General features: G+C 37.7%; 1 protein-coding gene across 4 annotated transcripts in view; it reads right to left on the bottom strand.

Moving 5' to 3' along the window:
- Positions 1-12,391, bottom strand: part of TLK2 (tousled like kinase 2) — a 130,722-nt gene that overhangs the window by 100,874 nt on the left and 17,457 nt on the right. Inside the window, exon 1 of one of the 4 annotated variants that reach the window (XM_058561297.1) lies at positions 7,304-7,477. The exons of the other annotated variants lie outside the window; for them this stretch is intronic. Coding sequence (XP_058417280.1) covers positions 7,304-7,309 — 6 coding nt within the window. The 5' untranslated portion in view covers positions 7,310-7,477. Of the gene's footprint in view, positions 1-7,303; positions 7,478-12,391 lie in introns of those variants that run through there. 4 annotated transcript variants of the gene reach the window in all.

The raw sequence follows: 12,391 nt of genomic DNA, 5'->3' as shown, positions 1-12,391 counted from the left end.
ACGTCACCAGCAAGTAGGAAGCAGAGCCAGGATCCGGACCTAAGCAATCTGGTTTCAAAATACGTGCTACTAGCCATTTAGCTGCTCTAACTTTAGCCATAGTAATGAATTTTTAAAACATTGAACTTCTTTGGCATTGTTAGGATAAACTACTTGAAACAAAATAAAGAAATTGTCTCCTATGGCCATTTTCTAATATTTTTATTTGAACTTAAACATCTATATATTCATAAGTGAGATTAGGTTATACTTTTACTTCCTCATATTTGTGAGGTCTGGCTATCAGAGTTTATTTCTATGTTATTATTTAACACGAGAATTATCTATTCCTTGAAAGGTTAGGAGAGACCACCTAGGGAGTGGATTTTTGCCCCGCTTCAAGTAAGATGAGGAGGAGGAATCAGTTTTATAATCTCCTCGATTTTTCCTTGGTTATAGGAGTCTATTCGAATTGTTACATCTTATTTCATCAACATTAATTCCTACTATCTTTGAGTGAAATTATCTACTTCGCTGAAACTTTCATATTGATATTATATAACTAACAGCATCCATTTCCAGTTTTTTCTCTCTGTAGGTCCTCAGTATCTTTTTTATCCTCAATTTACTCCCTCCATTTTTCCCTTTGTTTCCTAATTTTCCAACTCTGGATTGATTAATTCCTATTCTGTTTTGCAGTGTATGTATTTCTTCTTGTATTTTTATTATTTTTTCCTCTTTTCTTTGTCTCCTTTTTAAATTTTTTCTAGAACCTTAAATTGAGTGGTAAATTCACACTCTGGTATGTTAAGTACTTCTTTGTCCATATTACATAAGTTTAATTACATGGTATTTTCATTTATCTTATTTTCTAGATAAATTGTCTGTTACTTGATACTTGATACACAACGGCTATTTAGGAGAATGCTTACTAACATCTAAGTCACTGGGAAGAGGAAACTGTCCCTTAAGAGAGTCATCTCAGGCTTAAAAAGAAGCTAGTAAGATTTTTTTTTTTAATTTTATTTATTTATTTTTCCCCCCAAAGCCCCAGTAGATAGTTGTATGTCATAGCTGCACATCCTTCTAGTTGCTGTATGTGGGACGCGGCCTCAGCACGGCCGGAGAAGCGGTGCGTCAGTGCACGCCCGGGATCCGAACCCGGGCCGCCAGCAGCGGAGCGCTTGCACTTAACCGCTAAGCCACAGGGCCGGCCCCAGTAAGATTTTTTTTAACAAAGTATGATAGCAAGTTCAGATTCCTCATAAAAGCCCCATTTTCTATGCCAACATTTAAACTGTTTACTCTGTCCCCTGCTAATGATGTTTTTAAGTAAAAAACCAAATAGTTTAAAAATAGAGTCAAGTTTCTTGTTTTATTTTTTTTTTTTAGATTTTTATTTATTTATTTTTTCCCCCAAAGCCCCAGTAGATAGTTGTATGTCATAGCTGCACATCCTTCTAGTTGCTGTATGTGGGACGCGGCCTCAGCACGCCGGAGAAGTGGTGCGTTGGTGCGCGCCCGGGATCCGAACCCGGGCCACCAGCAGCAGAGCGCACGCACTTAACCGCTAAGCCACGGGGCCGGCCCAAGTTTCTTGTTTTAAAAAAAGTATGGTTTCCAAAAACAAAGTAAAACACGTTTCTAATATAATTAAAATGCACTTTGGGGGGTGGGGGGGGCTGCTGGCAGCTTTAAAAAATATTTCTGTTACAAGCCTAAAAGAACTCTGTGGATAAGTTATAAACCCATGAAAACTAAGGTTAAAATACAAATGTTGACAACCAGCCTTTAGCACATGAATGAAGCCCATATAAGCTAAGAAAAACTTGTAGAAGTAGGGGCCAAAGGTTAATCTCTCACTCCTGTAAAAGTTAAAATGTCAACATTCGTTGAGTTTCTAAAGTCTTCATTTCCTCCTTGGACTAACTTGGCATCTTAGAAGGGATTGAGAACAGGAGACAAAAGATAAACTTGATTAAGCATAAAGGAGCACAGCTGACAACAGGGTCAAACTACCTGAGGTAGTAAAGATACTCCATTAAAGGCTAGACCTAATGGAAAATTAAAACTAAAGGTCTCTGTCCCTTCTTTTAGTCATTAGTAGCACCACCTTTTCACACCACGGCAAAGTCAAATCACCAATTAGAACAGTCTGACACCCAGAGACCTATAGCACTGGTTAGTTGATCACAGTGTTCCTAGCAGTCAAATAGATGGGAAGTCTACTAAGTTCTTACTTGATCTGTATAAGTAGAACGGTTCTAGGTCAAGTGAACAAAAGCCTAACTTGAATCAATAAAAACAGAGTAATGGCCCTTCAATCAATCCCAAGATTTGAGTCAGTTTATAGACCCAGAACCTATTGAATGAGGGGTCTCCTTGAGGAATGATTCCACTACATTGCCAAAAATTTACACTGGTAATCTTTCTCCCAGCCTTCCCTCAAAAGGACTATGGCCTTTTACCAGGGTTACTGTACACTGGGAGAAATGAAATAAATCAAAGACTTTTCAAGGATTACTAGACACTGGCTCTGAATCAACACTAATTCCAGAAGACCCAAAACATCACTGTGGTCCACCAGTCAGAAGAGGGGCTTAACGGAGGCCAGGTGATCAGCGGAGTTTTAGCTCAGGTCTGTCTAACAGTGGGACCCTGAACCCATCCTGTGGTTATTTCCTCAGTTTCAGAATGCATAATTGGAATACACATACTCAGCACCTGGCAGAATACTCACATTACTTCCAGAATGTTCCCAATTTAGCAGAGAACACTGTACCCCTTTAACTTATAAAATCATCTTCAGCAACACTCCCTTCAAGAAAAAATTCTTTTAGGGGCCAGCCCAGTGTCACAGCGGTTGAGTTCGCGTTCTGCTTCAGTGGCCCAGGGTTCGCCAGTTTAGATCCTGGGCGCAGACTTACTCACCGCTCATCAAGCCAGGCTGAGGCGGCGTCCCACACAGAAGAACCAGAAGGACCTACAACTACAATATAGAACTATGTACTGTGGCTTTGGGGAGAAAGAAAAAAAAGAGGAAGACTGACAACAGATGTTAACTCAGGGCCAATCTTCCTCAAAAAAAAATAAAAGAAAGAAAAGAAAAAATTATTTTAAAGAACAAAGATATCTGACATTTAAAAACTGGCAGTACTATTACAATCTATTCCAATACAATTTTTATACCCACAAGCCAAGGTAACTCAGGTAGCTCTTTTACTATGATAACCAATCTTGAGACCAAGTGAAGATAACTAATCTAAAAACCAGAAGAAATGTTCAATTGAATCAAATGGCTTAACTCTATATTAATAAGAGTAGCAATTATACTTGGGTGGCATAGATATTATGAAGTCCATTTTTGACTTCCATTTAATTTTGACCAAAAGTGGGGTGATTTTATTATACACCTGAAACTAACATAATGTTGTATGTGAATTATACCTCAAAAAAAAGTCTTCAACATCACAGAGTGAGGTGATTTTAAATGAATGACTTTGTGTGTCAGTAAGCAAATGAAAAATTACACTGTCAAGAAAATCTTTAACTAATATTAATAATTTTTAGTAGTATTTCAGTCATGGCAAATCCTATTAAATGTAATTTAATAACAGTCATTTCCAGACAACAAGCAAGCCCAACAATAAAAAGAAGAACAGGAAATTCTTTAACTGTCTTCTCTCCTAGAAACCTGCCTATGGAAGTCTACGTAATTCACTCAAGATCTGATGCATATAATCAAAAAGACAGATAATAACAAGGCAAAGCAAGGATATGGAGAAAGTTTAACCCTCATACACTGCTGGTGGGGATGTAAAATGGTGCGATCGCTTTGGAAAACAGTCTGGCAGTTCATCAAATGGTTAAACTAAGGACTAAAAAAAAGTATAGAGATCCTTAGTTTTCCATTAGGTCCAGCCTTTAATGGAGTATCTCTTAACCATAAGACCCGGCAATTTCACTCCTAGAAATATACCCAAGAGAAATTAAAACATATGTGCACACAAAAACATGTATATGAATGTTCACAGCACCATTACTCATAATAGCTAACAAGTGGAAACAATCCAAATGTCAATCAACTGAAGAACGGATAAACAAAATGTGGTATATCCATACAATGGAATATTATTTGGCAATAAAAAGAAATGAAGTTCTGATACATGCTATAACATGAATGAACCTTGAAAACATGATGCTAAGTGAAAGAAGCCAGTCACAAAGGACTATATATTGTATGATTCTATTTATATGAAATGTTCAGAATAGGCAAATCTATAAAGACAAAAAAGTAAATTTGTGGTCGCCTAGAGCTAAGAGAGATAGGGGTTTTGAGGACGACAGCTAAGGGGTAAGGGTTTCTTTTTGAGGTGATGAAAATGTTCTAAAATTGATTAGGGTAGAGGCCGGCCTGGTGGGGTAGCTGCCAAGTTCGTGCGCTCCGCTTCCACAGCCCGGGGTTCACAGGTTTGGATCCCAGGCGCGGACCTACGCACTGCTTATCAAAGCCATGCTGTGGCGGCATCCCATATAAAGTAGAGGAAGATGGGCATGGATGTTAGCCCAGGGCCAATCTTCCTCAGCAAAAAGAGGAGGATTGGCAGATGTTAGCTCAGGGCTGATCCTCCTCCTCAAAAAAAAAATTTATTAGGGTAATGGTTGCACATTTCTGTAAATATACTAACAGCCACTGAATTGTACATTTTAATTGAGTGATTTTTATGGTGTGTAAATTATATCTCAATAAAGCTGTTAAATAAAAAAAGATCCAGTGTAATTTTGTTGGATACAGGAAGTCCTTACAACCATGAGACTGTACGGCTATTGTGGTGGATACAAAAGAGCATCAAACACAATCCTGCCCTTCCAGCCTCCTGATCACCTACAGAAAGGATCAGGTTACTGTTTTTCCCAAATTTCAAATCCTTTATCTCATTTAATATTTCCTTAAATAGACGACAAACATTATTCTATAAATGTGTTTACAGGATGATTGTTTAAAGAACAGTGATCCAAACTAGGTCTATATATAGCAACATATATCTGGTAGATCTCAAAATCATCTGCTGAGTGAAAAATAAGTCACAGAACAGTAACGATAGTAGGATTCAATTTTTGTAAAAATCACACACAAAAATCAATACTGTATGTTTCCTATGGGTAACTATGTATGTGAACAGATAACAGTATTTTAAACATCTAGATGGATGCATATCACACTTCTCAGAGCAATTTCAGTTCTCATTATTATAAAAGTATGAATGCATTCCTTATATAACTGAAAATTAATCATTAAAAAAACTAATCCTAAGGGAAAGAGAGTATGATTTCAATATACATAGAAGCAACAGTCATATGGACTACTATATATTTCACTATAAAGCTTACAATTTAACCTTTAGCCTTCCTCCATATGCTAAAAAAACTCTAGAGATAAGTGCCGGCCCGGTGGCGCAGCGGTTAAGTGCGAGCACTCCGCTGCGGAGGCCCGGGGTTCGCAGGTTCGGATCCTGGGAGAGCACTGATGCACCGCTTGTCAAGCCATGCTGTGGTGGCGTCCCATATAAAGCAGAGGAAGATGGGTATGGATGTTAGCCCAGGGCCAATCTTCCTCAAGAAAAAAGGGGAGGATTAGCATCAGACGTTAGCTCAGGGCTAGTCCTCCTCACAAAAAAAAAAAAAACTCTATAGATTAAAAACTACAAATTCAATATTTATAGATAGAAAAGAGAAACTTTACAAAATCCTGGGGAACATAGTAAAGACAACACAGAAGAAATGGTCATAAGAATAAGAACAAAAATATAAATAGAGGAAGATGGGCACAGATGTTAGCTCAGGGCCACTCTTCCTCAAGCAAAAAGAGGAAGATAGGCAACAAGTGTTAGCTCAAGGCCAATCTTCCTCACCAAATAAAAAATAAAAAAAGAAAATTTGGGCCAGCCCAGTGGTGCAGTGGTTGAGTTCACACCTTCTGCCTTAGCGGCCTGGGGTTTGGCAGGTTCGGATCCTGGGCGCAGACCTACTCACCGCTCATCAAGCCATGCTGAGGTGGCGTCCCACATAGAGGAAAAAGAAGGACCTACAACTAGGATATACAACTATTTACTGGGGCTTTAGGGAGAAAAAAGAAAAAGAGGAAGACTGGCAACAGATGTTAGCTCAGGGCCAATCTTCCTCAAAATAAATAAATAAATAAATAGATAACGATAACATAATCCAGATTTAAAATATCCAAGAGGTACATAACCCCGAAGAAAGTTCAATGACCAGTAAATTTAGGTTACTGGTTTTTACTGTTTTGAAGAGATCATCAATTAATCTATAAGAAACAAATCCAATGCCATCTTCTAAAGAAAACAGTGTAACAAAATTCTTATCGCCGAGCCCAATACATTGGCATAACGATAGGAGGCAGGGGTCTAAATTCCAGTTCTGCCACTTATTGGCTGTGGCACAACATTGACCAAGTCAACTGCTCTGAGCCTCAGTTTACTCATCTGTAAAAAGCCAGGCAGGCATCACTGACGCCCTTTATACCCCCTTCAAGGGCTAGAATTTAAGACAGTAATTTTAAGTTTACATAATCAATGACTCAACCTCCCACACAATCTTAGCTGTTTCCAGTTTCCACCTATCTGGTTGGGGGAAAGACAGCTGGGAGATTTTCCCCCAAGACATGCCAATCTCATCTGCTCAATCTCTCCTTCCAATTCCAGATATGACACCACTAACCCATCATCAAGGATGGTAGTACCTTTGGTATAACCCAGGTAAGACTCTTAGCTGGATTACTGTTACTTATGCCCCTAAAGCACATTATTTTCCAAGGTACATGGCTCATGGCTCAGAGTTAAATTAACACGGTAACTTAAACAGACAGACAGTGGCTTGGATTAAAGCATATGTATTAAAGCCACTTTAAGGGGCCGGCCTGGTGCCGTCCCCGTTAAGTGCGCATGTTCCGCTGAGGCAGCCCAAGGGTCCACAGGTTCAGATCCTGGGCGTGCACCAATGCACCGCTTGTCAAGCCATGCTGTGGTGGCGTCCCATATAAAGCAGAGGAAGATGGGCACGGATGCTAGCCCAGGGCCAATCTTCCTCGACAAAAAGAGGTGGATTGGCATTGGATGTTAGCTCAGGGCTGATCTTCCTCACACATACACAAAAAAAGCCACTTTAAAACTGGTGTCCTGACATCTTAGCTGTGAAGAGCATCATAAATTATATCAGTGACTGTTTTTTCTTCTGAATAGTTTACTTTTAAAATAAAATAAAGAATAGATTCAAAGCTAGCACTATAAAAATTAATCTCACTTACTTGCATTTCCTGAATGGGAAAATATGGGATCGTCCAGAGGTGTGACCAATAGAAAAATGATTGAGAACAGCTGGTACTGACAGTTTAAAGTCAGATGGGTGTGGGACTGAATCACTGAACCACTGTACGAAACTGGGCAAATTACTTAAGCTCTATGAGCTCTGGTCTTCTCATCTGTGATAAGAGAGGAAAAACCACCCACCTTAGGGATATTGCAAGGATTAAATAAAATAACACTATATATTGGGGTGGGGGGTAAAACAGTGCCTGAAATATAGTTGGCCCTCAATGAAGATTAGTTACCTCTTTCCCCCATATGGGAGTATGGGAGGATATGCATGGACCATGCTTAACATGAAATATTAACCAACCAAGCCAACTAGTTTTAACCACCCTATAAACTGCCAAGCATGTATTACAATAAAATAGTTTGCCCCACATAGAGACCAGATTATTTAACAATATTTAATTTAGGGTGGTTAAAAGGTAAAGGCTTTGAACCATTCACCTAAATAAAAAATGCTAAACCAAAGCTGGAAACTCAGCACCCGAAATCTATTTCTCCCTTCAATCTCTACTAGATTATAAACTCCATGAGGGCAAGGATTATCTATTTTATTCACTACTATATCCCTAGCACAGTATCTATTACATAATAGGTGTTTAATAAAGGTGTGCTCATAAACAAATGAATGTTCTTTAATCCTTTGTACCTCAAAGTCCTCATCCATGAAATGGGAATACAAGGTAACTTCTATTACAAGGAACTCTAAGAAATATTCTCACTCTTCTGTCCTTGGGAATGTTTTTATATTTATATTATTTGATGCTATTGTAAATGGTATTGCTTCTTAAATTTCAATTGCCAACTGTACATTGCTAGTACACAGAAATACAACTGATTTTCATAAATTAATCTTGTTTCCTAGCTAAACTTAATCTCTGGTAGCTTTTTATTAGACATTAGGTTGAAAGCATTCAATCTTTCACCATTAAGTATGAGGTTCAGGGCCGGCCCCGTGGCTTAGTGCGCGCGCTCCGCTACTGGCGGCCTGGGGTTCGGATCCCAGGCACGCACCGACGCACCACTTCTCCGGCCATGCTGAGGCCGCGTCCCACATACAGCAACTAGAAGGATGTGCAACTATGACATACAACTATCTACTGGGGCTGTGGGGAAAAAAAGGAGGAGGACTGGCAATAGATGTTAGCTCAGAGCCAGTCTTCCTCAGCAAAAAGAGGAGGATTAGCACGGATGTTAGCTCAGGGCTGATCTTCCTCACAAAAAAAAAAAGAAAAAAGTATGAGGTTCACTGTAGGTTTTTCATCGATGCCTTTTATCAGATAGAGGAAGTTCCCTTCTATTCCTAGTTAGCTGAGAGCTTTTATCACACAAATTAGTGTTGAACTTGGTTCAAATGCTTTTTATGCATCTACTACAAGATCACTTAGCTTTTCTCTTTTATTCTATTAATATGTTGAATTACATTGACTTGCAATGTTAAATCAACCTTGCAATTGGGGTTAAACCCAATTGGTCATGATGTATTATCTTTTTTACATATATATTTCTAGATTCAATTTGCTAATATTTTGTTAATGATTTTGCATATATATTCATGAGGGATACTGAGCTATAGTATTCTTTTTTCCTAATGCCTTTGCCTGGTTTGGTATCAAGGTAATGCTGGCCTCATAAGTGTTTTCTGAAATTTCTGAAAAATTTGTTATTTCTTCCTTTTTAAATGTTTTCTAGAATTCACCAATAAAGCCACGAGGTCTAGAGTTTTCTTGTGAAAAGGCTTTTAATTATAAATCCAATTTCTTTAATAAAAAGAGTTATTCAGATCTGCTTTCTGTTTTTTTATTTCAGCTCATTATTTCTCTCCTTCCACTTAGTTTGCTCTTCTTCCAGCTTCTTAAGGTGGAAGCTTGGGTCACTAATTTCAGATCTTTCTTTTGAAGCTATAAGGTTCCTTCTAAAACACTGCTTAGGCTGCACCCCATGAATTTTGACATACTATGTTTTCATTTTCATTCAGTTCAAAATATTTTCTAATCTCTCTTATGAATTCTTCTTTGACCTAAAAGTTATTTAGATGTTATTTAACTTTCAAATATTTGGAGATTTTCCAGATATCGTTTTCTTTTTGATTTCTCATTTAATTTCGTTGTAGTCAGAGTGCTCTCTCTATGATTCCAATCCTTTTAAATTGGTTGAAACATGTTTTATAGCCCAGTATATAGTCTATTTTGGTAAATTTTCCATGTGCACTTGAAAAGAATGTAGGCAGAGTGTTCTATAAATGTCAATTAGGTACAGTCCATTGATAGTATTATCCAAATCTTCTAGACCCTTGCTGACTTTTTTGCCTGCTTGTTTGTTTTTAATTTTTATTTATTTATTTTTGTCCCCCAAAGCCCCAGTAGATAGTTGTGTGCCATAGTTGCACAGCCTTCTAGTTGCTGTATGTGGGACGCGGCCTGTGCATGGCGGGAGAAGCGGTGCGTCGGTGCGCGCCCGGGGTCTGAACCCGGGGCCGCCAGCAGCAGAGCGCGCGCACTTAACCGCTAAGCTACAGGGCGGGCCCTGCCTGCTTGTTCTATCAATTATAGAGAGAGAATGTTGCAATATGTTGCAATTTCCAACTATAATTGTGGATCTGTCTATTTCTCCTTTCAACTATCAGTTTCTGCTTCATCTGTTATCGGATGCATACACATTTAGGAGTGCTAGGTCTTCTCAATGAATTGATCCTTTTCTCATTATGAATTGTTAACCCTTGTAATATTTTCCTTGTTCTGAAGTCTCCTTTGTCTAATAGAAATATAGTCACTCCAGCCTTTTTATATTTAGTGTTTATATAGTATCTTTTTCCATCCTTTTAAATACAAAGATACAGGTTAAAAATAAAGTGGGTTTCTTGTAAACAGCATATAGTTGGATCTTGTAGACAGCATATCATTAGATCATATAACAGTGATCTACCCTGACACTCACTTTTAATTGGAGTGCTAGACCATTTACAATTTATTTAACTATCAATATATTTGGATTTAAATCTACCATACTGCTAACTTTTTTCCTATTTGTCACATCTTTTTTTGTTGTTTCTTTTTACTTTTTTCCTTCCTTCTTTAGGACTGCAGTGTATTTTTTTTCAAGTATTCTATTTTATCTCCACTAAAGGATTATTAGCTATTATCTCTCTGTTTTGTTATCTTTCTAGTGGTATGCATATTTAACTTACCATCGTCTACCTTCAAATAATTGGAACATTATATGAAATCATTAACATGGACCATATATTAGAAATTCTTTGAAATCAAAGGTTAATAAAAGCAGAATCCCATTATAGCAAATATCACTATAGAAAGTTCTATAAGGCTAGCCTACAATAAGAATTTTGTTCTAAGCTTCTATTTCAGAAATAACTTATTTTAACTAGTTCTCCAAAGTTTTATTTATCTACAACAAATAATTATGTATAACAAATGGCTCCTCTGGTTCTGTTCCAGAATATGTAACAATCAATTTTTAAAAATTTTTCCTTATTGAGTGTTAACTAACAGGTAAGACTGTTTAACTTTTGCTCCAGTATCTAGCAGAACATATAGGTTCCTCTCACTTTTCCCATATAAAATATTCCAAATCATCTCTAGAAAAATCCTCTTTCAGAACAAGCCACCAAATAATAACACAATATTTAAAAAGAGAGGGCTTAAATAACAGCATCAACTATCTCTAAATAAATTAAATCTTTTAACTTTCTAATTCATGATACAGAGCTCCTGTTTTCTCTCCAGGACCCACAGAATAGTGACTTTCAATAATATGTATATTACAAATTAATTCCATCATCTCAAAATATGAAAGCGCTATGGAATCTGTTATGGTGAGAGTTTATCTGTAATAGCACTTGTAGCAGAACTTAACATGGGTCCTCATTTAAACCTCAGAATATATATTATTGATACACATACACAGAACTCAAGAGGGCCTTGGAGGTTATCTGGTATAGAAGTTTGTTCCTTAAATCCCCAATAAATCCTAAAGATAATAATGGGGTCTCTCAACTATTTTTCACCTACACAGCCTACTTAAAATGCCAAATTGACTTGACTTTAGCTAAAATTTTATCGACTCTGTATACAAGGATTTCAACTCCTTGTAGTAAAATTCACCTCATACTACTCTAAAGCTCTGATTAGTAAAATTGGGGAGGCGCCAGCCCGGTGGCGTAGTGATTAAGTACGTGCATTCTACGTCGGCAGCTCAGGGTTCGCCGGTTCAGATCCTGGGCGCAGATCGCTCATCAAGCCATGCTGAGGCGGCGGCCCATATAGAAGACCTACAACTCTACAACTATGATACACAACTATGTACTGGGGCTTTGGGGAGAAAAAAAATGAAAAAAATAAATAAATAAATAAAAAGAGACATCATTCTCACATTCTCATTAAAAAAAAAAGTTATAGGGCCAGCCCCGTGGTGTAGCAGTTAAGAGCGCACACTCCACTGCTGACGGCCCAGGTTCGGATCCCGGCGCACACCTATATACCACTTGTCAGGCCATGCTGTGGCAACGTCCCATATAAAGTGGAGGAAGACAGGCACAGATGTTAGTGCAGGGCCAGTCTTCCTCAGCAAAAAAAAAAAAAAAAAAAAAAAAAACCAGGAGGATTAGCATGGATGTTAGCTTAGGGCTGATCTTTCTCACACACACACACAAAAAAGTTATAAAAAAATAAAATAAAATTGGGAAAATAAAGTATTGCTTAATAAATTTAGTTTAACAGAAAAAAGGCCTTTTAAAACATGGTCTCCCAGGGAGTGAAGAGAAAAACAATAAAAGGTTGGGAATTAGATTTAGTCCAGTCTCCTACATAGTAACTCTTCATACAACATCTCTCATAATTACTTACATGCTTCTGCTCAAATACTTCCTGTAAAAGAAATACCATACAAAGTAATGTGTTCTTATTTGAGGCAACTAACTGCCAGATACTGGCTTTTAACCCTATTTGAGTCACAGAACTTTTTAAGAATGTAATGAAAACTGTGGACCCTACCCACCAGAAAAAGAC

This window comes from Diceros bicornis, chromosome 18, assembly GCF_020826845.1.
Source record: "Diceros bicornis minor isolate mBicDic1 chromosome 18, mDicBic1.mat.cur, whole genome shotgun sequence".
Taxonomy (NCBI): domain Eukaryota; kingdom Metazoa; phylum Chordata; class Mammalia; order Perissodactyla; family Rhinocerotidae; genus Diceros; species Diceros bicornis.
The sequence above is the reverse complement of the archived record's forward strand: the minus strand, read 5'-3'. Positions and strand labels throughout refer to the sequence as shown.